Consider the following 27,372-nt stretch of genomic DNA (forward strand, 5'->3'; position numbering starts at 1 on the left):
AATCCGCATTTTAAGAAACATTTTAAAATAGCTCCCCCTCAAATAGACCGATCCATATGACCAACTCAAACACAGTAGCTACCTAGCAACTGAGTCGCTGGCCATGGTGCTAAAAAATTTAGCAAACGTTCAAGCGTCTGTCAAGTCTTAGAAATAAAAGACATGCTTTTTTTCCTGACGTTTTATAAAGCTTGGTTTAGGCTATAGCCTGATAAACATCAAATAATCATAAAAAATCACACTTGTGCGACTTTTAAAGTACAGATGAGAATAATTTTGTGTTGGACAACTTGAGTGTCAGGCAAAAATCACCAAAATCCATGTCTGTAATTTCCATAGACGGTATATCTTTATACTGGCTATGGTACGTCTGGAGAGGACCTTTGACGATGCATCCATACATTTGGAAAAGTATTTTTATTAATGTTTTCATGCTATTTATCAGTTATATTATTTTCTCTTGTTATGGTTAAAATTTCCCTGTGGAAAATGTCACATGTCAAAAGGCAATTAATAGTTAGACCATGGATCGAGTTAGACAGAAGCAGTCAAATTCAGTGTACACAGAAACTGTGGAGAGTTCCCATAGCACCTGAACGTAGCACAGAGCGGCGGCAGCAGCAGCAGAGGCAGAGGTGAAAAGTCTGGATATGTTTTCGTACCACAGGAGGCGTACTAACCGCCGATGACATTGTAAATACTAAATAACCTCTGGGTTGCACAGCACTTGGCGGTTCTGTCCACGGTGAGGAGAATACATAGATGTTTATGTTAGCCACTAAGCTAACACAAGATATTTGTTCGCTAGCTAACAGAGGACTGTGTTAGCTCTCCGCCGCTACCATCCCCGCTTTGGGCCAGCTGTGCATCGCCCTCTCTTCCTACGATGGGAAACGCAGCCACTGCCAAGAAAGGCAATGAACAAGAAAGCGGTGAGCACTCCAGACACACACTCAGCATGCCTCTACATTCTATACATTGTTGTAATTACAGTGTGAGATTACACTACACATATTGGGAGAGCCGACTTGGACATTGTTGCCAGTGTTAGCAGATAGGAATACAGTCACAAGGTGCAGACAAGAACCATTTTTGGTAATGCTGCTCACAGGACATGCTAGCCCCTTAGTAATAATTTATATATTACATGTTTACAGAGAGTCAAGGGAAAAGAGACACTTATTTTACTATTAAACATGTGTACGCAAATTGCCCTGGTCTGACCAAACCTGTATGCTGCTTTGCACACAGCAAATCTGTATTTCTTCTCCTCATGCAGTTGCTATTTATGGGCCTATTTGTTGGAAATGTTTTTTATCAACATAGCACAGTGTATAAAATCCTTTTGAACAGTCAAAGCAAAGAGGCAGCTTCTTGGAACCTGATAACACAAGCAAACATTCACAAAACAAGGTCTGCTGTGTCCTGCTTACAACAGGTTTCTGTAAGGAGGAGATCAGTGTGAAGATGCAGTAGCTAATCCCAATCAATCAGAAGTAGGAAGTGTCATGTGAACCCTATACTGGTTTGATTATTGCTTATAATGTATAACTTTATCTAAATACCTAAAACAGCAGCCTAAACAGGAGTTACATTGTAATGAATCAGTTATATAATTATTACTTCAAATCAAATTATAATAGCAACTTTGAAACAAAGAGACTTTCACACTAGTTGTATTTTAGTGTAGCAGTGTAATTGTTATTTTTTTTCCATTGTATTCTTTTGTTTCGTTCAACCCAAATGAATAGAGAAACTTATAATTTTTGATTTAAAGTCTACTAGTTTAAAGTATTTTTATTTTAGAAATTGATAATATATAAATAATCTATGTCCATGGACTAATGAGTGATAAAATGCTAAATGGACAGCTTTTAGGAGACTGATTTTGAGCCAGTAGGGAGCATTATTTCATTGATGGTTGTAGGCCTATAATCTTCAATTTCAGGAACATCATAGTATAGAGTATTTTCGGGTAATTGGGTAGTGTTTATAGCCACATATTATATTTGCTGTTGACATCTTAAGCATTTGTATTAGTACAGACATAGATAAACAAGCACACTGCAGTTCTGATACAGAGTACTTGAACAGGAAGCTTAATTCTTTGTGGTTACCCATGCATTGCAAGGCACTTGGCTCTATACAGGAAGCCAGTGACGGTTGCTGTTCTTCGTTTTGAAAATAGTTAGTTTGGAGTCTGAGCCTTCACAAAATGGCTCAGCAAAAGGATCAGTCTTTTGCTAGTCGCTTCTTTCACCGATGTCTTAATAAGAGTCACCAGGAGCAGAGAGTGCAGGAGAGTGAGGTACCCCATGTTTCAGAGTACTCCATCACTTGGGATAAGTTGAGTAAGTGAAACGTTTGGCTGTATACTAGTGCTGTGCGCCATACAGACGACTTTCTTGTTCTGCTTGTCATTTCAACACAATTTTCAACATTTAAACCTTTTTACAACAGCATAATGTGTCAGTATTTGTTGTATCTTTTTGTTTAACTGCTACGTGTCAGTCCTGCTACACGAGTATTAAGTTTACTTTTTTTTGCAATGTTTTCTCAGCAACTAATCTGGTCCAAATTCCAATAATGTCACTGCAATACAAATGTACAGTAATAAATAAATGTATGTTATTGAATGTAGGTAATATAGTGTTATGTTTATGTTATTAGGTTCTCTTGTTATGTACTCTGAAGTGAAAAGCCTTATATTGTATTCTAGTTATATTTTAAACTTAACTTTTATACAAATGTCTTGTCTCTGTTATGTCTGGTCTCTTACTGTTAACTTTTTATGCAAAACTTAACAGTAAGAGACCAGTGTTAACAGTGACCAAGAAAACAGTGTTTTCTATCAATGGCACATGTTCAGTAATTCAGTTTATTTAGTTGTCCCCATATTTAGAGCTCAAAACACTTGCTCCAACTTCTCGACGTCATTTGTTACTCCAGGATTGATTGTGTTTTTGTTTTGTTTTTAGACTGCACAGCTTCACAAGACTCTTATACTTATTTGTACATATCTCCAGTTACCTTCACTACCCACTGACTTACTACTACACTATACCTGATTAAAACCGCTTCACTCCAGTGCACCAGCAGTTTTGTACATAAACATAATTATGCAAAGGCTCAGATAAACATAAAGAATCAAGATTAAGCTTTGCTGGATAATGCATAAAGCTACTGTCTTTATTGTTGTATTTCCCTCAATTCTTTAAACACTTTGTTAAATGTTCTTCATCAATGTGTATTCTTCTTTTTCTCTTCTCTGTCGTTTCCATCCATCTGGGTCTATGTTCCTGCAAATCGTTGGTCAACTGTAGAGACGTTTGGTATGCTCTCACTCTATGAGCCATCCCAAATCACAGAGGATCTAGTTGTAGTTTAAGTTTAAGTGAATGACTCATTCATGGCTCTGTGACTTTGGATATCTCAAGTTTGCTGTGACCATCATATTTCACAAGTTGCTTGCTCCATGTGAAATAGCTCCTCTCCCTGATATAGTATTTTAATAACTATTGCTCTGTTTGAACAAAAGACTTAAAGAGATGCAGACTAGCTTTTTGATTAAATGCATTGGCCATACTTTGATTCTTAAACATTCTTCACAAGCTCCTTGCATCACTTTATATTTTCACAGATTTTTCCTGGGTGTGTAGTTTTACTTGGACTTTTTGCTGTTTGTTATCAGCTTGCTTCCCCAGTAGCTGACCTTTGCCTGACCTTGCCCCTTTCAAAGAAGGAAGTGCATTATTACTATAAAACACTGTGAACTCTTTAATTAATTAATTAATTTTTTTCTTTTTATAGTGAAAGAGTTCTTAGCTAAAGCCAAAGAAGATTTTCTAAGAAAGTGGGAATGTCCTCCACAGGTATACATATTGTAAATACAAATTACGCATATTTTTATTGTAACATCATTCTGCATAAGTGAAATGAATGTTTTACTGTGAAGAAGCCAGGTTCATTGTTTTTGTTTTTGTCAGTGCACAACTGGCCTGGATGACTTTGACCGATTCAAGACATTGGGCACTGGTTCGTTTGGGCGGGTCATGCTTGTCAAACACAAAGGAACAAACCAATTCTACGCCATGAAGATCTTGGACAAACAAAAAGTAAGTTAAAGTCTGTTTGTGTTAAAGTAGGCTCTCTGTGCTTTACATTTTTAGAGGTCACTGACAAGTGCGCCTTACATCATTAACAAGGAAACTGAGTATTTCCGTTTGGGTACAGTTTTAGTAAAAAGAAACCGGGCGGCTTCTCACAATGCTTAAAGTGAAAGTTTGTGGTTGCCTTGAGGTGAGACACTGCAAATGAAAAGTTAAAAAAATCTTGATATATCTTGATATATGTTTCAGGTGGTCAAGCTAAAACAGATAGAACACACTTTAAATGAAAAGAGAATTCTACAGGCTGTATCCTTCCCCTTCCTGGTGAGACTAGTGTATGCTTTCAAGGTAAGTGTTGGACTGGACACAAATGAAAAGTTCAATATTATGAGCGCAGGTTTAAGTTTTCTAAACGAAACCTGAATAGACTAGATAAACAAAAAAAATCCCTCCTATCCCTCGTCCCTCCCATTCTATAGTCAGGACATCAGTCAGATGCATGTTTTAAACTTTCTTTCATCAGTATTATTTCACAGAAGTATTTAATAATGCTTGTATTGTACTATGAAAATGGGGCTGTGCAATATGACACATGTCATGAGAGAAATGCAGTTCACCAAACTGCCTGATTGCTCTGACAGGACAACTCAAACTTGTACATGGTGATGGAGTACGTGCCTGGTGGAGAGATGTTCTCCCATCTTAGACGCACTGGAAGATTCAGGTATTGTATACACATTTTTTCTCATTTATTTATTTTCATTTTCATCATAATATTCTTTGTTCTTTTCTAGTGAAAACCATGCACGATTTTATGCAGCTCAAATAGTACTCACTTTTGAGTACCTTCACTCTTTAGACCTCATCTACAGAGATCTAAAACCCGAAAATCTGCTCATAGATCAACATGGTTATATTCAGGTAGGCCTGTTGAATAATAACAATACTATTTTGATAGCTGGAGAGAATGTATTTATAAAGTACTTACTTTTTTTTTCAGGTGACAGATTTTGGCTTTGCTAAGAGAGTTAAGGGGAGGACCTGGACATTGTGTGGGACCCCCGAGTACCTTGCTCCAGAAATTATCCTCAGCAAGGTGAATATGAAGATGCCTGACAAAGGTGTACAGTCTGATGTTAAAGGGGTTAGGCCAGTATAGTCTGGAAACATATCTGTAACTGTATAAAAATGTAGTTTACATGAATAAAATCACTATTGTTTATTAACAAAGTTCATCCAGTAAAGCAATTTAGATCTATTTTATTTTGACAAATATTGCATGTTTTTTTCTTATTTTCCCTAACCTGTTTTTTCAGGGCTACAACAAAGCTGTGGACTGGTGGGCTTTGGGGGTTCTGATCTATGAGATGGCTGCTGGATACCCTCCGTTTTTTGCTGATCAGCCGATTCAAATATATGAAAAGATTGTATCCGGAAAGGTAGAAAGCATAATTAGATTTCATTGTGTTAAGACTATCTTATAAATTAGTAATCAATAACCTTCAATTAAATTATGAGTGTGTTATGTATTATGACTATTTCTTTGCTAAATGTTGCAGGTACGATTCCCTTCTCACTTTAGTTCAGATCTGAAGGATCTCCTAAGAAATCTACTGCAAGTGGACCTGACAAAGCGATTTGGTAACTTGAAGAATGGAGTCAATGATATTAAAAATCACAAGTGGTTCTCGACAACAGACTGGATTGCCATCTATGAAAGAAAGGTACTACTCACCCCCTATGGTGCTATCATTAATCTCTATAATATCTCTTGGTCACTTTGTGTTTCTAAACTTTGTCTTACTGCGTTTCACTCCTTTGATGCTGAAGGTCACATAGTTCCATTGACAATCTGATTTGTTTTAGATTGAGGCCCCTTTCTTGCCCAAGTGCAGAGGACCTGGTGACACAAGTAACTTTGACGACTATGAAGAGGAGGACATCCGCGTGTCTCAAACAGAAAAGTGTGCAAAGGAATTTGCAGACTTCTAGTGAATGGGGAAGAGTCCCCTAAGGACTCACAGTTAGGATGATTGCACTCCTGAGGTTAAATATGGAATTGAGGCTGTTACATTTGGAGCTCATTTCCAGTTCTTAAATTCCACTCTGTATTTAGTTGTGTGCCCTTTGCACAAAACATACACAGACACATTAGCCAGACATGTCTTGTCTTGTGAAGCAAAAAAATATATTTTTAACAATTCATTTTCATTTTAATTCCTCAAATCTGCTTTATAAGTGTTTCTTTTGATCAAAAATAATATTCAAAACCAATGAGGACTGAAGACCCTTTTAGTAACTAGAAGTGTGTTGAACATATTTTTCTCAAACTAAAGGGAATCTGTTTTCTTTCATCTTTCTGGGATTTTTATGTGTCAAACAGGCAAAGGTATTTTGGTAACCATTCTGCAATTCTGGTCACGTGACATTGCCTCTAGATATGCATATAGAGGAAGAACATGTGACTATAATTCTGATAAAACTCAATAGGCAGTGTGTTTAGTGGTTTATATTTCACACTGATAACAAGTTTTCTGAGTTTCAACATTTGACAGATGGGTATCTAGCAACATGCATCATATGAATTCACTGCTGTACTATTGTTACTGTAGCGTCTTTTTATTCATATCTGGTCATAAGACAGTTACTTTTACCTCAGCCTAAGTATGGCATTTATTGTATGAAGTAAAATTATATATTTTTCAGGTGCAACTTTCACAGGAAAGAAGGTAGCTATAGGTTTTAAATCACTCCATACAACTGAATATGATTCTTCTAATGAACTACCAAGTGCATTCTTACAGTAGACATTGGAGCAATGTGTGTGGTTATAGTGGCAATTTCATTTTATTCATTATCTTTGGAGCTAAGTCTTCCCCTGACATTCTGTTATTTTTAAAGTCATATTCTGTCTGTTTGTATGTAATCCTGTTCAAGTAGCAGTGACACAAAAAGTATCCCACCTTTTGATTTGTTATTGATGTTTCTGATTTATGGTTTTAGCCTGTGACACCTGCTGCTTCATTTTCAAGAGTTGCTTCCATAGTAGAAACAAAACAGAACCTCCAACATTATAATCTTAGTAATAATTAAGGGGGACATATTGTGTAAAATTGACTTTTATCAACCCTGTTATAACAGTGTTCTCTTATTATTAGCTTACTTAAAGTTGTTTTTCAATTTATTAATTTATTCATTCAATTTATTCCTGTATTGTTCTGCATTTCTGGTTTGGGTGCTCAGAAAATTTCTGTTTTCACCTACCCCCTCTCTTCAGACTCCAGATCAGAAATAGAGATTAAAAAACATTCATGTGGCAATTTAAAATTTTGAAATTTAAAATATAAACATCTGCTGCTATGGTAGAAATATCTCTATGAAGTGAGTCTCAGTTCTGCTATTTTTGAACAGGAAGTCACTGGAACTACTTTTATTGTTAAAATGTTTATATGTCCTTTTTACAGTCAATTATGGGGCATTTGATTTCAGGCCAACTTTGTAGTTTTGTAAATCAGCTTTAAGAATTGTTCAGCCCCAATGACTTGCCCTAGTATTGATTGTTGACTTGGGGTCCTAGGTCACAGGTTGTAGCCTTTAAGTTCAGTTTGTAGCATTGCGTTAACAGCCTAAGCTTCCAAAATGGGTTAGATGGTGTTTGACAGTGCTCACATTATAAGAGGGGATTAGGAAGTCAATCATAAATTATTGTGAAAATCAGGATTGAGGGAAAAGGCCCAGATCTTGTACTGTCAATCAATATTCACTTTGACTGACTTTGTCTATAGAGCACATGCATACACTTTCTTTTTTTTTTTTTTTGTAAACTGTAATTTCTTCCCAGTAGGTTTTGTATTGATTTCTATATTGTACTATTATTTTCTTCTTAGATGAACACTGGTAGGCTAAATGTAATTTGCAATGGTGTTTCCGCATGTACCAGAACTGCCTGTGTATAAATCTGATATTTCCAGGATTTTGTCTGAAATGTGCAGCTTCTGAAAATGTGTTTCAATGTGATCAATGTTTGTCATTATATGATCATGTAAATGGCAGCACTTTTCCTGAGCTCACGATCCCTAAATGGAGGAAATCACTATTTAAGCTCTTCACAACTGACCCAATTTCCCTTGCTGATCAGAAATCAAAATGGTCTTTTATTTGGTATGTGGCATTTTTGCACTTTTGTTTTACCAATATTTATTTACGTTTGCAAGGGGAGATACTATGCTGCAGCATATTTTATTGTTATGTCACTATAGTACATTTTTATTAAAAAACAGAAAATGAATTGCCGAAAGGGGACTGCTTTTGTTGTGTTTGACTGCCCCTGTTACTGTATTGGGAGAATTCGTGAGGTAGGCGGGTATCCTTCACTTGCGTAGTTCACATAGACAGTATTTTATGTATTATCCCCACGAGGTGTTCCTACAATATAATATTTAGCTGTACTGTAATTGTTATTACTGGTATTACACAATACAATTATAAAATACAGTAACTCGCTCTTCATTACAGAGAGCTGCTGGGTCGTTAAAAACTTCAATTCCCATGAATCTTCAGTGTCATGTGGGCGAAGGAAGCTAAACCGATACCGATGGAGAGGTGCTAGTTGTCTTTACTTGATTAAACCTAGATTTACATCAAATGTATATTGTGTTTTAATAAATCTAGATAGATTTTTTTAATAGACGGGATTTTGTTACCGTTATCGACTTTCTTTTGAAAAACAGGAAACGAACGTAAAATAAGGTTAGTAAAATTCTGTTCAGCAAACCCAGCTAAGTGTACGTGTTAGGTAGCTTATGGCCAAATGTAAAAAGACCTTCTGTATTGAAGTCGAGCAATTTTCTGTTAACTATATTATGGTCAATCGTTTCTTATTCCTTCTTATCGTTTCCCTTTCACAATGTCGTTAATTAAAATTTGGTTCATGTCTGTAATCCGCGGCAGTTTTTAACGTTGCGTGTTATTGTTTGCGTGTTGTCGTGAATTATGATACAGCTTTGTGTTTGGTTTCGCGTAATTAATGTTGTCCTCACAGAGCCATCTAGAGAAGGACGCTACAAGACAAACATGGAGATGCTAACAGAGTCTGTGAACTTCTGATGAAATTACGGCACTATCAGACACTGTAAGTTCCACTTTATTAGTCAAATTGGACCCGCTTTATTGTAATGTATCAAAGGTGAAATTTCATAATGTCATAAAGCCACAAGCTGTGCATTTATGATAAAAAGTAACTACTTATTACTAAGCATGTTGTTACATAAACACCCCGTATGTAGTCAGGTTCTAAGATATGTTTTTGACCTGTGTGTAACACGTGTTTGTTTACTTCCACTCATTTATAATAAACACAATATTCTTCCACAGACAAAATGGAGGAAAAGGCAAATGGGTCTGTTGACCTCAAAAGGTAAGCCCAATAGTTTTAGCAGCATCAGATTTGTGATATGTTTTGTCAGTCAACACTTGTCTATTGTGATCATATAGCCCTGTGGAAAATGGTCAGCTTCCTGACCCTGCCAACTGGGGCGTTGCTGATGTTGTCAATTACTTCAAAGCCACAGGATTTGAAGAGCAGGCCACTGCTTTTCAAGATCAGGTCAGAGTAGTTTTCTGATTCATCTATTTTTTTTTTCCAAATAATGAAGTTGACCTTTTATTTTAATCTCATAGGAAATTGATGGAAAGTCTCTTCTCTTGATGACACGTAATGATGTCCTGACAGGCCTGTCCATAAAGCTGGGACCTGCACTCAAAATCTATGAGTACCATGTGAAACCTTTGCAGACTCAACACCTGAAGAGTAATGTCTCTTAGCATCAATAGATCGTCCAAAAAACCCACCTCAATGACAATCAGTATGTCAGGTGACCCCAGGCTAGCTGCCGCTTTTCAAAGACTCCTCTAGTGGCACCTTAAGAGAATTTTTCAGTATGTTTTTATAATTGTACTCCCTAAAAGGGCTGCACATGGGGCCCACTATGCTGTTTACCTGTTCATTTATTCTTATACTGCTGCTTGAGATGTTGTATTTTATTTTCTGTTATTTAATAGAAGGAGATGTGGATATTTTGCAGGTATGGTGTGTTTGTATGTATGTGAAATGAGGTTAAACCTATGTTTTAAAAGTATTTATATACAAGATGGTAAATCTTTACCATTTACCATATACAAGATGAAATCTAGTACAAAACTGTTGTTGTATCATACATTGAATTTCTATGCTGATGCATCTCATAAATCTTCAATAGATCACTTAGTGATCACAACTGTGCAGCTGAGTCCATCTGTCCTGAGCATGTAATATTTAGTTTGTATTATCTCTAAACATAACCTTTGTTTATTCAACTAAGACTCCAAAATTAGATTATTTATGTGTAAATATTCCTTTTTGTGGTGCTTTACCATTGTAACTGAGACCGCTGTAATGAAGTGTGTATGACCAATGTGCAACAAAACACTGGCTCTATCCCTAAAAGATTTGCAATAAATGGTGCTGTTTTCTCACCAAAGATTACTTTAGGAGTTTGGCTTTTATTAGTGATGTTTAGAATGTAAATGACGGCAATAATAGTAGCTGTTTTATGTTATTTTGTGCTTATAGTTTGGCCTGTTGTTTCCGACCCAGAGTTCCTGTAATGTTTCCAGAGGGGTTATCAAGGGCAAGAAGAACCTGTAAAGCACAAGATGACCAACAAGGTATTAGTTATAAACAGTGAAAAACATCCAACAATTTTTTGCAGAACTTACTTCATCTTTGTTACTGAGACCCATCTTTGTCATGTCTATTGTAAAGTAGTGTTGGTTGGGCATGACCATCTCTATTTCATCAACCTTAAACAGAAATTATACATGAGTTACACAAAATTTTAAGGAAAAATGTTTTAAACAAAATGTTGCATAAACCTCCGGGAGTCGATCTAGGACCATGACCTGAGAGTCATAGAGTGTCTTCTGCACAGAGGGCGAGAACTCTCCACTGTCATAGGGACCAGCAAACTTCTCAATTATTGTATCTTTAACACACTTCCTAAAACATGAGTAAAACTCAATGTCATACTATTGTGCTTATTTTATTTGCAACTATGGGGTTAATAACTAATGACATACCATGCAGCATCAAAGTCAACATCAAGCACTTTGTTGTAGCGCCACTTAGAGTAGACTGAGGTGCAGAAACACCTGTCCTTACTGTCCTGCAGAGTTGTGAATCGATCTCTTAAGAAGCCTTCAAACCCAGACTGTGTAGTTTTCAGCATCTTCATGTCCTTGATTCCACTGTGAATAACTGGCACACCTTGAAAATATTTAATTTCAAAATAAGTAGAAATGGTTTATATTTTTGAACCTTTATGTAGGGGTGGGCCAAATGGAAAAATAATGTCACAGTTTTCTTGGAGCTTTGCATTTTTTCTTTAAGAGATAAATACAGCTTCTTCTGAAAGGTCAATGATTGGTTAAATGCAGATTTCAGTATGTCAGAGCCCTAAGGATAACCAAGGTAAAATGTGGCTGTGTTTGAGCAGCCAGGTGCTTTAAATGGAGAAATAGTGAAACACAATATGGCCAAAACTGCAGCTTGTCACAGGGATGTGATCTTAATTCTATTTTTGTCATACTGCTCAGTCCTACCTTAATCCTTAACAAAATGTATGCTTAAAAATAAATATATACAGTATTCAAATGTAAAAAAAATAAAATCAAAATTACCTTTAAGATTTTGCTCAACTTCACAAAACCGACCAGCTTCAGGACTGAAATGAACGCATGAATATGCTGGATACCATTCTGAAAAAGTGTTTAATATTGGTAACTAGTAAAGAATCACATCTGTAATTTAGTCATTTTTACCTTCTCTAGCCTTCTCCATGGAGCCTCCTCCATGTAAACTTTGGCCCGTAGGACATGGTCAAATTCAGTCAGAAAATGATTACAAATATCCAGGGAAAACTGTTCAATATTCTTTACCTAAAGCAAAATGTGCATTTAATATTATAATAGACATTTTATTCCTTAACTGAACATTCACACACCAATTTTACTTTGTCAAAATGTTGACGTTAAAAGAAGCATACTTACCCCTTTGATTTTGGCCAGAGCATGCACAGTGTTCTTGACGGTATCAGTGGGGATGATGTCTGAGTTGTCTCCGAATAAATAGTCTTTACGAGTTTTCAGTGTGAGTTCCACATTGGCTTTCAGCTCAATAAGGTCATGATGTTTTCCATGTCTCTTTATAACCAGCACCTTCACAGCATTCTTACCATAGCCTGTCCGCACAAACTCTACATTCTGTTGACACAAAGTAAAAATAAAAGAACGTCAACATGGGAGCCTACTCTGAAATGTACTTATTTTTTTTAAAACCTTCACTTCACTTAATTACCTGATGGGTTGCCATCACCTTTCTGGATCTTTACCTGATGTCTGACTCTCCTGCAGGTTTAACCCCAGACAGAGGGGGATTTTGTGCAAGAGGCGGACCCAGTTTATTATGCAAGAGAGGTTACCTGTTAAACTGACCCGTTATTCTTAACATATCAATACTGGCTAATTTGTAACATTTTGCCAAATACATTGATGAACACATGTTTTATTTGTTAATAAGTGATTAGAAGAAGCAATTTACGTAGATAAGCTATGCAATAGCAGAGACAAAATCCTCAAATATAGATGCACAATAATTTTACTTAAATGCAACAAATAGCTTTGAAAGCAGATCACATTTGAAACTTCTCCTTTTCTATTCTGACCACTGTTCCCTCAGACTCCTTTCATTTTGTAAACTTTAACACCAAAAGAGAAGCAAAAATGTCATGTCAGGTTTGTCAGGTGACAGAAATGTCTTATGACTTCCTTTCTAGCAGCTGTGCTGTACATGCAAATTTAAGTCCCGAATCTGCTTTATTCTTTTTTGGTTATTCAGTGACTGATGTGGAAGATGACCAGGGTGGGCTTATATTTCTACTACATTCTTTTGTTATGTTGTACAGCAATATGCAATGCAGCGATTTCATGCAAAAATGAAGCCGGTGAGCCTGTTGATTGGTGAGTTGACATGATTTTATTTTAAACTATTAGGGGGAAGGCCAGTCATTGTTTTAGTTAGTAATTTGTTCCACCTGTTCTGACAGGTTTGCAATTTACAAACTACCTAGAAGGAAAATAGGTGAGCTGGGCAGTGGGGTGGACTATATGTACCTGGATTCTACAACAGAGAACTGGCAGATGAGTCCATTTATGGTGAACACGACTCAAGGGGCCCTGGGAAGAACCCTCAGTCAGCTGTACTCAGGACAGGCCTATAAGGTGAGATGTGATTAACTGCAAGTTCTGTATTTAAAATATTCAATTCTTACTCTTTAGTTTTGTTAGTCCAACAGCTCTGTCTATGCAATCTACAATGATGCACCACCAATGCTAAAGTACAAAGTGGACTATGGACACACAAAAGGTATAGTGAATTTTACAGTTATTTAAAAAAGCACTTTTCTTTGTAATGTACAATATAAGATTAGGGATATTTTGTAGCTGTGTAATAAACCAAGAGTTCTGGGTCAGGAGGCGTGTATGGGCAAAGACCATCTATCAGATAACCACTGTTGACTCAGTGACTCTTCAAAAATATTATACATGTTTAATGTTATTCCAGGTTTTGTGAGCTCTGTTGTTTGCGTCAGACAGGTATGATGTTCTTTGACCGATGTCAAGGTTTCTGGCTGTCGCACACAATCCCCCATTTCCCTTCGTTCCCTGAAAAAGGCTACATTTATCCCAAGTCTGGAAAAGTCAATGGTCAGACAGCTCTGTGTGTCTCCTACAAATACGAACAGTTCTTCCACATTGGTAAGTAAAAGCAGGGGCTGATACACTCCTGGGCTGTAGTTGACCAAAGAAATTCTTAGTGGACTGAAGACTGAAGTAAATCATTTTGATGACAAAAGCTCTCAAACATATTATGGTCTTGCACAAAAACAACTATGTATACAGAGAGACATCTCTATGAGTGAAAAGAAAGATTAAACTATCCCATCACTCCCTGGATTTTTTCATGCCCTATGCCAATACCTATTGTACTGGATCTGGGGAAGCCATTGACCGATCTTTTTGGGCTGATATGTAAGGCTGATTCTGATTATTTTCCCCAATTTCTTTTATTAAAAGTTACTACAACCTCATCCACAGTCCTTTTAACCACAAACCAATAAGAGAGCCATGTAGTCAGATTTTGTGCAATTATTGCTTCTCACTAAAGTGTTAAAAAATATCAGCCTGTGCTGGAGAGTTAAGGGCAATAGCCAATATGATAAAAAGTGCGATATATTGGTCCTTCTAAAAAAATTCAGCTAACTCAAATCATACATTCTGTGGTCCATCCTTACAATCTTAATAAGAAATTCTAATTTGGTCAACTTAAGACACATCAACTGATTAAACTTGACTAAATGACTACAGAGCCACCACAACACATTCATGTCTAAAAATTAACTTAATCATAATAACATAATGTGATCACAATATTCAAAAATTTAGACTACTGAACACTTGAATATACCTGTCATCTATCTGCTCAAATCCAAAAAGATAGATTTTGAAGATCTGTGAACCTGATTTAGTTTTGCCTTTTTTAGTCAAGCAACTTCTCTACATAAATCCACGGTTCTTCAACTGCTCTGTACCATCTGCTTTTTCTCCTGACTTTGGGCGGTTGGCGAAGTTATGTGAAGACACTAAACTGCCCCTTGACACAGACCGAAGAATACAACCATTAATGTCTCTCAAAGGGGAAAAGTTTGTCAGTTACGTCAAATCCGGACAGTTTGTGGATGGTAAGCTATTCATGAAAGTGTTAACTTTTACATAGGTTTAACAATAGGAGTCTGACCTATAGTGTTCAGCTCTAGTCAAATGAAGCTCACGATACTAGCGGTTATGGGAGCAAATTTGGAGCCGAGTTCCATATTAGGAATTTATTTACGAACAAAATAGCGAGATTGTGAGACCAGGATTCTGGAGAGCAGGTTAATACGGACATTTTAAGATCAAAATGACTAGGCTCACAGCAACAGTTGAAGAGAGAGAGAGAGGGATGACAATTTTTAAATGTAAAGTCAATTGGAGTCAAGAAGGGTATAAAGTGATTTTCCTGCACTTTTGTGGTTCATGTTCAGTCCATGCACATTTAGTGCGATACTTGATACTTTTTTATCTTTTATTTTACCTACCAATTGTTTTTGAGTATTTGGTGTACAATATTTGATGCATCAAAAATATCACATCAACAAAAACGAATACAATGGATTTTAGAAATTAACATTGTCCTGGTCTGACACTGATGGCATTATGTAACAGTTAACACATAGGAAATAAACAGCGAGTAATTGGGCCATTGCTAGTAAATGATTAAGCATTTTGTGTTCTGACTTTTCCTTGAGTTTAGTGAAACCGCACTAACCCTGACGCCCTGTTTGCTCAGATATCTATGCCGGCTGGGTGGCTCAGCTCTTGGCCGTTGACCTGTTGGTGGAGACTTGGCAGACTACAGAATATGCACTGCCATCTAACTGTACACTGCCCCAGCACACTCTGAACATCTGGAGGATCCTAATACCAGGGTCAAGGCGCTTCCTCTCCCGCCACGATCACTCAAAGTGGTGTGTGTCCCGGGAATATGAGGCACAGCTCACCTGTTTGGGAGATTTAAACCGAGAAAAGACCCAACTGTGGAGAGGAGGGGGGCTGACTTGCACCAACAACCCACTGATTTATAAAGCCTTCAGACAATTAGTGGACCAGTACACAGAATGTTAGGGACAACAAAATGAGACTAACTGTAATATTGTGTGTGAATTTATCCCTTTCATTTCTATATAAACTTATTGTTCAAAAAAATCAGGTGGACATTATTTTGGAAGGCACATAAAATAGAGGGATGAATAATTAACATAAGGAGTGGGCAATATTACAAATATTTATATCACATTACAACAATCTGCTTTTTTGAAAAGGTCAAACATTAAATTAAATAAACAAAATAAACTACTAGCTAGCTTGTGACAGTAATTTTTACTTTAGTAATTTTAATTTTACTTTGTTTAACAGCACAAATTCATCCAAATACCATCCAAGTCAGCTCTTTCTGGTTAGATTAAGGTTATCTAGAGTAACAACGCATGTAACAGAGCAGTGCCTTTAGATAGCTTCACACCCCCAGGGAATATTAATTACATTAGCTGCAGTCAAGTGACATTTGGAAAACAAGGATTTTAGTAGGCAGGCCTATAAAACAATACTTAAAGGTTTAACAAATGCCTTGAGTATCTATGCATTCATTTAATACTTTTGTTACATTTGGGTTCATTGTAGGTTAAGAGGGAGAAACTTGAAATGACCTGCACATGTAAAACCAGTCCTGTTTTAGGGGTGGTCTTGTTGCCACTCTAGTGCACCTGTTGTTCATTTGATGGCATCCTTTTGTTCCTAAGACATTGCCCTGTCCAGATTTGTATAGATATCCAACATGTTCATTTTTTCACATTGAAATCTGATGTGTTTTCAAAGTTATTTTTTTGAGCAGTCTTCACTTTTGTTTATTTTTCCTGACAGAGACAATGAATTCTGTGCTAGTTCTTGTTTCATGTAGAAAAGCCCAGTAATTACATATTAATCATAACAACAAATGAGTAATCTGACAGTTAAATAGCAACTTCCACCACAGAATTCTAACCCATTTTCCAGCTTGATCAACTACATAAAATGTTGTGATGTCATGTGAAGTCAGCCAGTAGAAAAGCCTTATTCATGTTAAACCTGTTTAATCATACTTGACAAGAACTGACGTTGATGTGTTGCAGCCAGACCGGTTGGATAAGAATTAAAATAGATCTTGACCAAAGCTTGCTTATGTCAAAATCTTGTATTTTGACTGTAAGATTAGGCTAGGCATTATTTCTAATTTAGCCTCAAGCATTTTCGTCACAATTTTAATGGAGTTATTGTAGCCTATATTGTCTTGCTAATGTTAATGGACAAATGAACTACTACTGCTACTACATGAAATATAGTTGTATAGTATGACTGGTTTTACTTATTTCCCTGTTGGTGATAGGTTGTAATGATGTTTTTATTAGATCAGAGCATGCCTGTGTTAATGGGAGGAACAAGGAAGAAGTGATGTGTGCTTGTTACTTTCGTTCTGTGTTAAATAAACCTGCCATGTTAAAGCTTGCACTAGACAACTGGGGATGGCTCTGACTGTGAGTACAATGCTGCTATACTGTAATAATAATAATAATAACAATAATAATAATAATAATACATCAAACTTATATAGCACTTTTTTGGACACTCAAAGACTCTTTACAAACATTAGGAATAGTATAATAATACTGTAATGTTATGAGAGCATGAGTTGGCTTATTTGGCAATATGGACTTGTTTTAATGAATATTTTTAAGATACATGTACGGTAAAATGGTATTTGTGTATTTGTGAATAAAATTGTAATTGGAAGATGCTATTTCCCTTAGCTAGTTCCCCCCAGTCTGAGAGCCACTCCCTGTAGGTCAATTAACTTTCTATGAAGCTGTATGTACATTAATATTTAGATAGATTTGATATATTCTACAATATTGCTGTTGTAAATCTATATATTTCAGAGAATATGGAGACTGTTACTGTGTCTTGGCACACTGCAAGCTACACTGGGTCAGTCCAATGTGGCATGCAGAAACGACAGAGGAGAAGAGGTCGACTGGTTGGTGAAACTCAAATTGTCCATCTAAAACTCACTATAATCACATATAATAATAACAATACTATTCATTTGAATTTAGGTACATTTTATACAAGTTGCCCAAATCTAAAGGTGATGGGCTGAATTACTTGTACATGGATGAAAGAACACAAGGATGGAGGGAAAGCGTGGAGAAGATCAACAGCCCAAAAGGGTCAATGGCCAACACTCTCACACCTCTTTTTGACTACTACAAGAAAAAGGTGAGAAACTATGTATATCTGATTAATAAAATAAATTAACTAATTGACAATAAAGTACAAATTATAGGTTAGACTATGAATTTCATCAAAGCTTAGACATGTTATGCACTTTTTACAGAAATTGTACCTTGATTTTCATAATTTGATCATTTTGGTGATTTTTATTATTCTACTTCTTGGTTGTATATGGGTAGCAGCAATATATGTAAAGAATTCTAAAATTCTTCACAACCATAATGTAAACAATAACCACACCTTTTTATTTTGTGTATAGACATGTATAGAGGGATTTTTTTTTTATTTACAGAACTACTACTTCCTGTATATTTTTTATTTTTTTCAACTTCTCTTAACTGCAACTTGACTGATAAATATTTAGCACTTTACTACACCAACCTAACATAAAATTGTAAATTTAAACATGCTGCAAATTTGTGGTTTTAGACTGAAGGATTTGGGTTTATGCTCTACAATGATCAGCCTCCAAAAGGTCTTAAACCTGCCCCAGCATCTTTTGGGCACGCTAAAGGTGGTTATTTGAAATGTATATTACATGTAATTTTGTATCATGTTTTACTATTGTTATTTCTCATTTCTAATACAGGGGTTGTGATGTTGAACAAAACATCTGGAGTCTGGCTGGCTCACAGTACACCACAGTTTCCTTCATACCAAAGTGAAATGTTTTGGCCAAGCAGCGGGACAAACAATGCTCAGACCTTCTTCTGTGTAACTTATGCTTATAGTGAATTTAAAAAAATAGGTAGGTAAATAATAATAATGTAACTTTCTCTTGTTATTCTTTTGTTTAAAAAAAAAAAATATATATATATATGTTTTAGGTGTCCATCTTAAATACATCCATGCATTCCCATTTGATTCTGTATTCCCAACATATTTTTATGACGAGCTAAAATGTGTTGCACAAAGAAGTTGCTACCCAAAAGCCAAGCCTTGGTTTAAGGTCACAGAGCTGATTTCACTGAAAGGACACCATTTCAAGAGCTTTGCAAAATACACACGATTTAATGATGGTAAGTTTCTATTCCACAACCATGGAGCTTGAGAAATGAACTGTCTGAGTTATTGTGATTTTATTCTTTTTAGATCTTTATGCTGGCCTTATTGTGAACTTCACAAAACAGAATATATATGTGAAGAGTTGGGGAAGTATGCGTCAACCATTGCCATCAAACTGCACTCAAATCATCCCTCATTTTGTGTACAACATTAAAGAGGTGAATCCTCACAGGAAGGGGTCCTTCCCTGACACTGTGGACCACTCAAAGTGGTGTGTGACAGCTACAGGGGACTTTACCTGTGTGGCTGATATGAACAGGGAGGTCTCTCAGATGGGCAGAGGTGGAGGGGCAGTGTGCACTGATGACACCAATGTCGGGGAAGCATTCCTCACAGCTGTTTACAAGACCCAGCCATGTGACGACCCACAACTTCCCGCTGAAAATGGAGAACATAACGACAAAAAGTGAACAATGACAAAATTAAGTAGCCTACATTATGTTTATGTATACCTTTATCATACACTCTTCGAAATGATTGTGTTTTAAATTGTGTTGAACTCACACTGTTGTTGTTGCTGCGGCTATTTATAGCCTGTAGTGCTGTAGCCTAAATAATATCTACATAAAGAACTACTGACCTACACATTACAAACAGATGTCTGTCCTTTCCACACGGTGTCGCACATTTGCTAAACCAAAGCCCATTGATATTCACTTCCTGTGTTACCGGATGTGGACGTCTGAGCAGACTGCTGAGAACACGTGAACGCAAGAGCAACCAAAACACACACAATTGACACAAAAATGGATATTACCGAGGTTCCTGTGAGTGAGCAGAGTAAAGGTAAGAAAAAGAAGAACAAGAAGATGAAAACGCAGAGAGTGAGTGAGGAAGCAGACCCCCACGACGGCGATGTTGACACGAAAGACGGTGTGAAGCTTGAGAAGACTGAACCTGGTCCTGCATTCCCCCCAACTTTCAGTGTGTCCGAAATCAAGAACAAACAACGCAGGCATCTCATGTTCATGAAGCTGAAGCAGGACAAAAGAAAAGTAAATATTAGTTAAAATGTACTGTATTGAGTTATTTACCAGGTGCTAGAAGGTCTCGAATTACAGTAGCAATACCTGTCATTTTGTCTGTGGTGAGAGCTCTGCATTCAGCAGTTTCTTGGTTTTGTGATTTTAGCAAAAGATGATGCTGAAAAAAAAGAAGAAGAAAGAGCGAGAGGCTTTAGGTGACAAGGTATGTTTGCGTCATACATCTTGACAAGAAAATGCTCGGAATCTTGCTTTGATTTGTTTTGTTTCTTTTTTCTGTTTGTTTTTTATTTTTTTAGGCACCTCCAAAAGAAGTCCCAAAGACCATTGAAAATCAACGGGTTTATGATGAAACTACAGTTGATCCAGATGATGAAGAGGTAAAATTAGACAAACAAGGGGACAGGCTGTTTTTCTGATTGCATTTTAATGTCTACATAATACTCACCTTTTTCTCTTGATCAGGTCAAATTTGATGAGGAAACGGATGAATTTGCTGCATACTTTAATGGACTGACAAACCCCAAAGTCCTCATCACAACATCAGATCGACCAAGAGGAGTAAGACCTTTACTGAAATCAAGAGGCTTATAATCACCTGTTCAGATTATACATAATTATTTGAGTGTGTGATATTTGTAATCCTACAGAGAACAGTAAGGTTTTGCGAGCAGCTAGCAACAGTAATTCCCAATGCCCATGTGTATTACCGAAGAGGTTTGGCTCTAAAAAGAATCATCCCACAGTGCATTGCAAGAGACTTCACCTACCTCATGGTCATCAACGAGGACCGCAAAGTGCCCAGTATCCTTTTATATCTGAATGGGGCCTTTATTGTATCTGATACTGTAATGGTATAACGATTGTATGTATTAAAAGAAGTGTTTTCATTTAACCAACTATTAAGATGGATTGGTGCTCTGCCATTTACCCGATGGCCCAACAGCACACTTCAAAGTCAGCAGCGTTAGACTACGAAAGGAGATAAAGGCAAGTTCAATTTGAATTATGATTCATTTTAGAATTGCAATGAACAAATATTTTGCAAATCAATTACACTAGGAATTATTCTTTGATTAATTGATCAATCTTAATATCCTGAAGGAGTTTAGTCAATTTGAACTTGTCGTGTTGACATTCGTGGCCAAGGAATTCATGTTTATAACTTATTAACTGGTGAGATTGGCAGCCATGTGCAAAACCACACAAGCCAATGGCAGCTCCTGAATAAACAAGATAACGCTTCCATGACTATTTCAATAATCATTTGTTTCAGCCATTGTTCATTTAAAAATGCTGAATTTTTTTCCACATAACACAGACCATATTAATGTTAAAATTACAGAGACGTGGCAAGGATCCAACAGACCACCACCCAGAGGTCATTCTAAATAATTTCTCTACTCGTCTGGGCCACAGCATTGGCCGGCTGTTTGCTGCACTTTTTCCACAGGATCCCCAGTTTGTGGGTCGGCAAGTCGCTACTTTCCACAATCAGAGAGACTTCATCTTTTTCAGATTCCACAGGTATTTTATATTTAAAATAAATCTATTCATTTAAATGTTGTATTAATCAGTCTTCTGCTTGTTTTTAAGATACATCTTTAAAAATGAGAAGAAAGTTGGAATTCAGGAGCTAGGACCTCGCTTTACACTTAAACTCCGCTCTTTACAGAAAGGCACATTTGATTCAAAGTTTGGAGAGTATGAGTGGGTCTTGAAGGTGAGTTTGATTTTCTCTTTTTCTTATTAATTTAATAATTAAGAGTTAATGTAGTCATTCTACTTTAACAAATTTTATTGTATTGTGCAGCGTCATGAGATGGATTCCTGCAGAAGAAAGTTCCAGCTTTAAATGAAGAGCACTACATTTCCTCAAAGTTGGACTATACGATTTTTGTGGACCTTCAAAAAGGAGACTGGACTCGGAAATGTGTAACATTTGTAAGGTCGCTCTTAGCGCTTGGAAATTCAAAACCAATGAACACTGGTGGATGCCTGGTTTATGCAAGATTCCATGTGGCTTCTAAGGCTTTAGTCTAGAGTACTTTGTTGGAGAGTTGTGTGGCAGGAGTGCTAACGAGCTTCACCATTAAAGAAAGTTACACAAAATATCAATTAACTTTAGCCGCTTGCTCTATGATATTGAACTATGAACTTGAACTATTTGCTCCAGCCCTTTGTGTATTATCCCTTACCTCTTTGTCGCCTACGTCAAAAACACACTGAATCGGAGAATTTGGAAAAAAAGTTGATCCATTGTAAAATTGTAAAATACTATTCACAGAGTTTGTTTAGTACTGGTTCAAACAATTGTCATAAATCAATACATGTGTCAGAGGTTTTTTTTTAAAGACATTATTCCAAATGGATGGATTTGTTGCCTTTTTTTTCTGCAGTTTAATGTCAAAACTGCATTGCTTGACTGCAGCAGTGAGGACAGACCAGTCAATGCTTAATTCTCAAGCCAATAACAGTCATGGAAACAATTACGGCAACAAAAGCTGTAAAATACTAATTTTATTTTCCCCAGTTAGTTATGGAAAAAAACATGTTATAAAAAGGCACAATGTGGGTTAGATACATCTTTACAAGTAGGAAAGTCATTTAGTAGGCATATAGACCTATGGAAATGTCAGATTTGTCAATATAACACGTACAAAAACACAATTCTTAGCCACAAATTAATACTCCTGAGACAATCCAGTCCATGAAGCAGAGGAAGTCACACACCATTGCAATATCCAAGACCTAGGGGGGGAAAAAGTTGAAGAATATATTGACTGCTTACTCATGAGGGCCCTATCAAATCCGAAGCGCCTTTTTCAATACTATGTGTGCTACTCACTGAGGCAGATGAGGTGCTGCTATAGGAAGGAGCAGACTTTCTGCGGTCGAAACGGGTTGTTACTGGAGGACATGCCGGTGAGGAGAGGGTCGTGCTGGGCGTTCTGGAGGCAGAACTGCTGTAGGTCCGCTGCGGCCTGGGACACCTGTGGATCAAAAGAGGCAAATATTCAAAACCATTCACGAGGAAAACATGCAAAAGGAGCTACAGCGATAGACATGGTTAGACAGGAATCCATCCGAACACAATGTTTTCGTCCTAAATAGAATCCTTCTGAACAACAATGTTAAGTGAAGTCTAGCACTACACGCCCTAAAACTTCTCTTTGGCTTTACCTTTACTCTGTTGAGGCCTGCTTCGAGGCGCAACTGCAGCACGATCTTCTTCATCGCTACAATGTTGGATGAACCAGACATTGTGTCAAATTTGGATTCGTGTTTCGTTCTTTAAGAGATAAACTGTTGCTGGCAGCTAATGCTAATGTGCTAACAAGTTCTGTATCAGGAGAACACCCTTTTCCGGTTATCTTTAAAGGCACGCCCCCTAGCGCCGAATAAACCACTTTACACACAGACCCCTTTACAACAGGCTCACGCTGCTGTACAATATTTTAGTGTCATTTTACCAAATGTTGTTTCTTCACGTCTATTTTAAAATGACCATTGACTATATTCATTGTGCACTGCATGACAAGTTTATGATGACACCACAAGAATAGTAGACAAAAATAAATTTTGTCTAGTAGACAAAATATTCTAATCACCAATGAAAGAAAGAAACACATTATAGACCCATATGTGCTGTATAATGTGATAATTATATTATATGAATTTTTTAAATCTCTAAATTTATGGTGTGTCTTTTTCTTTTTTGTGACCCCCACTTTTACTGCAGTTGTCATCATCAGCACCAGAGCAACCAGTGCTGGCACCCTCGTAAAAGAAATTCCATTGGCTGTGAGTGAGTTGCATTAAACTGACTGGGCAGTCTAAGCCTCCACCTGACGGGAAAAAAGACCCCACAAACACAACTTCATTTTAGTGGATTTCCAACCTGCATCTGAAATGGACTTGCCTGTTTCTGAGTCGCCAACACATCCCGAGGAGAAGAGGCCAGTCAGCTGTAAGGTAATGTGAACTGTTAATTACAGCATATTAATAATGTAATCTAACCAGTGAACAAAGTGCATATACTGTCTGTGTTGTGTCCAGTTTGTGGAGCTTCATGTGCTCTATGTTCCCAATGACCAGTGGAACGTCAAGCTTAATAAAGTCCCTGTGGAAGCCATCCACAGTTTTGTATCTGGTGGCTTCATCAGGTAAGAAAAAGCTCAGTGTAAATGTAACCAATTATGTGCTGTTTTTTTTTTTTAATCTACAGTCTGTAAATAATAATAATATATTGTGTAGAAACAAAACAAGAAATGTACATGCTTTATATGAAATTGCTTCATAAAACAGGAAAACACCTCAACAAATCAAATATTATGTTGTAAAATCTACTATATAACTTTTTGCTGGGGGTCTGCATCCAGCTTGTCTCTGTAGTGATGCTGTTGCTTTGCCTAGAATTTTCCACAGTATGAAATGAAACATATTTATATCGCATTCATTAAAGTGTAGGTTATAAATTGAAAAAAATAAATAAATAAAATAAAAGATCACAGATCCGACCTGTAACTTGGCCTGGTGGCATCACCTGATTGTCTCCACGTAGATAGGTACGTTTAATGTCATACCGTGTAACATTCTAAACAAACCAATAGTTTCCATCAGGTGACGTTACATAGTGCAGATTTACAAAGTTTTAAAAAATTAGCCATATGACCAGTTTAATGCACATTGTATTTGTATTTAGTTGTACAAATGTGCATGTAACTTTTGTTTTGTTTATTTCAGAGTTTATCCAGATGTCACTTTGAAATCTTTGAGGAGAAAGCTGAGCACGCTACAAGGAGGCTCATTGGGCTCTATAGACAAGTTCTTCTTTCTGAAATGTGTGGGCCACAGTTTGGCGCTGGTGAGTGCAGTCCGCCATTTACTGCTGTTTTCTATTGCTGCTTGTGTCCCACCAGGCGGATAGTAAAAGGTAACAATGGCGACAGTTTGATGAACAGGTCCACTGTTCAAGCACACTACACTAAAGGATATAAAGCTTGCTGGGTTGTACACTGTGTTTTTACTGCCTTGTCTTTCTCATCAACAAAAGTCTCTGTTTATTACAGGTCAAAACCAAGCAAGAACGAGATGTGAAAGTGAAAACATTTGCTCCTCCATATGTACGTAAATTGTTTAAATATGTCTGTAGTTTCAGTGGTTATTTTAATGCTAGTGAAAGTAGTGAAACCTTTACACAGCTGTTTTAAAATATACTGTGATATTATTTAATTAATATTGTAAAAACACTCAAAATAATTTCTTAAGAAAGAGTGAGGTTATTGCGAAAAAGAATACTATTAATGTAACTAGTTTAAAGTTGTAACCAGTGTTTTCATATTGTGTGATTGTGTTCTAGGCCCCACAGCCGGAGCTTTATTTGCTGCGTCTTGCTGATAGTGATGACAGTGTCTGGTCACAGTCCCTCACTCCAGACAGCAGTAGCTCCTCTGACCAAAACTCATATTACCCTTACAAGACTTGTCCTCAACCTACAGGGTCCAAAGAGCAGCTCAAACTCCCCCACATCACCAACAGTTCACACCAGGCGCCCCCTAATGTTGGTGTGGAAGATGATAACCGTGAGGAGGAGCAGGGCTACAGCTCATCTGAGGCAGAGAGCCCAGAAAAAACCTTCACCAGCAAATTGAACTGGGTCAAGATGGAGAGTTATCCACACAAGTCTCATCCTCAGTGTTCATCTGTGAATAATAGTAAATGCACACACTTAGATCAATACTAGAAGATAGGGATGTCAAGATTATTTGGTCAATTGATAATGGGGATTTTTCAGGGCACAATAAAAATCAAAATGAACTAAAAATACCCACACACACAGAAAGTTTGATTATATAAAGTTAGTCACATACTAGAGGAATGATAATATATTTGACAATGGTAATGGAAAAAATATTCTTTGGTTATGGAATAAATAATCCAGAATAACTGTAACTGTAGAATCACAATGTTTCTTCTCACAATAATTGTAAACACTACAATTTTATATCTTAACCTCTCTACTAACAAGACAATTAGTTCTCTGTAAGTAAGTATTTAACTTTCAATACCTTCAGATTTACAGGAGTGCAAGACAGATTCGATATCCCCATCACTGCTGACATTAAAAGGACGAATATGCAGAAAGACAAAACTTTGCAATATTGGAAGTCAAACAACCCAAGAATCCGGCATGGGTGAAAATTTAGAGGACAGACACTCAGACTTCTCAATCAAAAACTGGTACTTTAAAATCACAGATTGTTTCTACTGCAAAAATTAAACATGTGGTGGTCCTTACATCTTTTCTTATGTACTTGTAGGCATGGGAAATCAAAAGAGTCGTGTGCCGTAATCAACAAAAGTAAGAAAAATAATCAGGTACGATAATATACTGCACTATATAAAATGCATCATCCAAACAGAGAACTCCATTCAAATAATTATCTTGTATGTAAGTTGATGGACAGTCCAACAGTGTCGTCTCAGTCCCTTCAGCACACTTCAACTATAAAAGCTCAAAATGAATCTGGAACATCAGATAAAGATGTTGAGTCTCCAAACTTTAGGACAAATAGTAAGTTCCCATAGATACAGAAGACAAAGATCCCTCAGTGTGTATCAGTGCTCAATAACATATCTTATCTAAGAACAAGAATTGATAGAAGAAATCAAAATGGTGCGAGAGGAGAGAAAGCAGCTTGAATGGATGAGACAAGAGCTGCTCAGGAAAGGTAAAGATTTGTTGGCTCAAAACAGACACCGGCGGAACCAAGGTGGGTACAAAAGATTTAAAGGTGCACTACGTCACTTTTCTGCATGTCTCTATTTGGTTTGCCCAGAATGTTCCACTGTATGGCCTTAAACCCTACTTTCATTTAATTAATTACAGGTGCTTTTGTTGGTAGAAATACCTCGATAAACATACATTCTCATTGTGAACGGCCTAGCCTCTCCACAGATCTGACCTGTGGATTCACCTGCTTGTCCCCATGAAAAGATATGGTTAATACCATACCATGGAATAATACAGGCAATTACTACTAAACTACTGTTACAAAGAAACACACATTGGATACAAACAGGTGGCAAACTCTCCACCAGAGAAGTTACATAGTGCACCTTCAAGTGTTGAAAAATATCAAATAGAACATATAATTATGCATTTCTGCTGATTCATAACAGCACGAGATAGT

General features: G+C 36.9%; 8 protein-coding genes across 12 annotated transcripts in view; 6 read left to right on the plus strand and 2 right to left on the minus strand.

Moving 5' to 3' along the window:
* The first annotated feature begins 600 nt into the window (after positions 1-600).
* On the plus strand, positions 601-9,240 carry prkacba (protein kinase, cAMP-dependent, catalytic, beta a). Of its 4 annotated transcripts, XM_020924699.2 has the most exons (12): positions 601-745; positions 809-932; positions 3,811-3,872; positions 3,987-4,115; positions 4,359-4,457; positions 4,751-4,833; positions 4,904-5,030; positions 5,110-5,205; positions 5,426-5,548; positions 5,669-5,833; positions 5,976-8,858; positions 9,151-9,240. In XM_020924699.2, the coding sequence occupies exons 2-11, from the start codon at positions 887-889 to the stop codon at positions 6,099-6,101; spliced, it is 1,056 nt and encodes a 351-aa protein (XP_020780358.1). In that variant the 5' UTR covers positions 601-745; positions 809-886; the 3' UTR covers positions 6,102-8,858; positions 9,151-9,240. The 4 variants fall into 4 exon arrangements, with proteins under 4 accessions (XP_020780358.1, XP_020780357.1, XP_055020663.1 ...); XM_020924698.2 differs by having other exon boundaries at positions 618-932; XM_055164688.1 differs by lacking the exons at positions 601-745; positions 809-932 and adding an exon at positions 2,120-2,351.
* samd13 (sterile alpha motif domain containing 13) lies at positions 8,662-10,632 on the plus strand. Of its 2 annotated transcripts, none has more exons than XM_020924718.2 (5): positions 8,662-8,711; positions 9,151-9,240; positions 9,483-9,525; positions 9,603-9,714; positions 9,789-10,632. In XM_020924718.2, exons 3-5 carry the CDS (start codon positions 9,488-9,490, stop codon positions 9,930-9,932), a joined length of 294 nt encoding a protein of 97 aa, XP_020780377.1. In that variant the 5' UTR covers positions 8,662-8,711; positions 9,151-9,240; positions 9,483-9,487; the 3' UTR covers positions 9,933-10,632. The 2 variants fall into 2 exon arrangements, with proteins under 2 accessions (XP_020780377.1, XP_020780376.1); XM_020924717.2 differs by lacking the exon at positions 8,662-8,711 and adding an exon at positions 8,809-8,858.
* On the minus strand, positions 10,630-13,047 carry uox (urate oxidase). The gene is given in 9 exon segments (XM_020924707.2): positions 10,630-10,788; positions 10,866-10,949; positions 11,022-11,145; positions 11,226-11,412; positions 11,826-11,873; positions 11,876-11,903; positions 11,967-12,083; positions 12,195-12,407; positions 12,502-13,047. Coding segments are annotated over 9 exon segments (891 nt in total). The 5' UTR covers positions 12,517-13,047; the 3' UTR covers positions 10,630-10,713.
* On the plus strand, positions 12,958-16,160 carry dnase2b (deoxyribonuclease II beta). The gene is made up of 6 exons (XM_020924705.2): positions 12,958-13,163; positions 13,250-13,424; positions 13,491-13,569; positions 13,800-13,961; positions 14,747-14,944; positions 15,592-16,160. The coding sequence occupies exons 1-6, from the start codon at positions 13,048-13,050 to the stop codon at positions 15,924-15,926; spliced, it is 1,065 nt and encodes a 354-aa protein (XP_020780364.2). The 5' UTR covers positions 12,958-13,047; the 3' UTR covers positions 15,927-16,160.
* A 998-nt stretch (positions 16,161-17,158) lies between these two features.
* LOC110160086 (deoxyribonuclease-2-alpha-like) lies at positions 17,159-19,787 on the plus strand. The gene is made up of 7 exons (XM_020924700.2): positions 17,159-17,371; positions 17,774-17,871; positions 17,951-18,113; positions 18,558-18,642; positions 18,718-18,876; positions 18,956-19,147; positions 19,221-19,787. Exons 1-7 carry the CDS (start codon positions 17,360-17,362, stop codon positions 19,601-19,603), a joined length of 1,092 nt encoding a protein of 363 aa, XP_020780359.1. The 5' UTR covers positions 17,159-17,359; the 3' UTR covers positions 19,604-19,787.
* Positions 19,788-19,939: 152 nt separating this feature from the next.
* Positions 19,940-22,288, plus strand: rpf1 (ribosome production factor 1 homolog). Its single transcript, XM_020924704.2, has 9 exons — positions 19,940-20,188; positions 20,325-20,381; positions 20,476-20,556; positions 20,642-20,737; positions 20,827-20,980; positions 21,084-21,166; positions 21,522-21,703; positions 21,773-21,899; positions 21,990-22,288. Exons 1-9 carry the CDS (start codon positions 19,940-19,942, stop codon positions 22,029-22,031), a joined length of 1,071 nt encoding a protein of 356 aa, XP_020780363.1. The 3' UTR covers positions 22,032-22,288.
* A 393-nt stretch (positions 22,289-22,681) lies between these two features.
* LOC110160103 (guanine nucleotide-binding protein G(I)/G(S)/G(O) subunit gamma-5) lies at positions 22,682-23,569 on the minus strand. The gene is made up of 3 exons (XM_020924719.2): positions 23,360-23,569; positions 23,025-23,169; positions 22,682-22,927 (listed from the first exon to the last, which is right to left on the minus strand). Exons 1-2 carry the CDS (start codon positions 23,438-23,440, stop codon positions 23,044-23,046), a joined length of 207 nt encoding a protein of 68 aa, XP_020780378.1. The 5' UTR covers positions 23,441-23,569; the 3' UTR covers positions 22,682-22,927; positions 23,025-23,043.
* spata1 (spermatogenesis associated 1) overlaps positions 23,117-27,372 on the plus strand; it is a 4,808-nt gene continuing 552 nt past the window's right edge. Inside the window, exons 1-11 of the mRNA XM_055164684.1 lie at positions 23,117-23,245; positions 23,919-24,151; positions 24,236-24,342; positions 24,923-25,043; positions 25,249-25,302; positions 25,539-25,893; positions 26,254-26,419; positions 26,500-26,557; positions 26,636-26,753; positions 26,827-26,952; positions 27,362-27,372. The exon at positions 27,362-27,372 is cut by the window's right edge and continues 165 nt beyond it. Of these exons, the coding sequence (XP_055020659.1) occupies positions 24,089-24,151; positions 24,236-24,342; positions 24,923-25,043; positions 25,249-25,302; positions 25,539-25,893; positions 26,254-26,419; positions 26,500-26,557; positions 26,636-26,753; positions 26,827-26,952; positions 27,362-27,372 (1,179 nt within the window). The 5' untranslated portion in view covers positions 23,117-23,245; positions 23,919-24,088. The remainder of the gene's footprint in view (positions 23,246-23,918; positions 24,152-24,235; positions 24,343-24,922; positions 25,044-25,248; positions 25,303-25,538; positions 25,894-26,253; positions 26,420-26,499; positions 26,558-26,635; positions 26,754-26,826; positions 26,953-27,361) is intronic.

Source organism: Boleophthalmus pectinirostris, unplaced genomic scaffold, assembly GCF_026225935.1.
Source record: "Boleophthalmus pectinirostris isolate CB_2022bp ecotype Guang Dong unplaced genomic scaffold, ASM2622593v1 HiC_scaffold_7, whole genome shotgun sequence".
Classification (NCBI taxonomy): domain Eukaryota; kingdom Metazoa; phylum Chordata; class Actinopteri; order Gobiiformes; family Gobiidae; genus Boleophthalmus; species Boleophthalmus pectinirostris.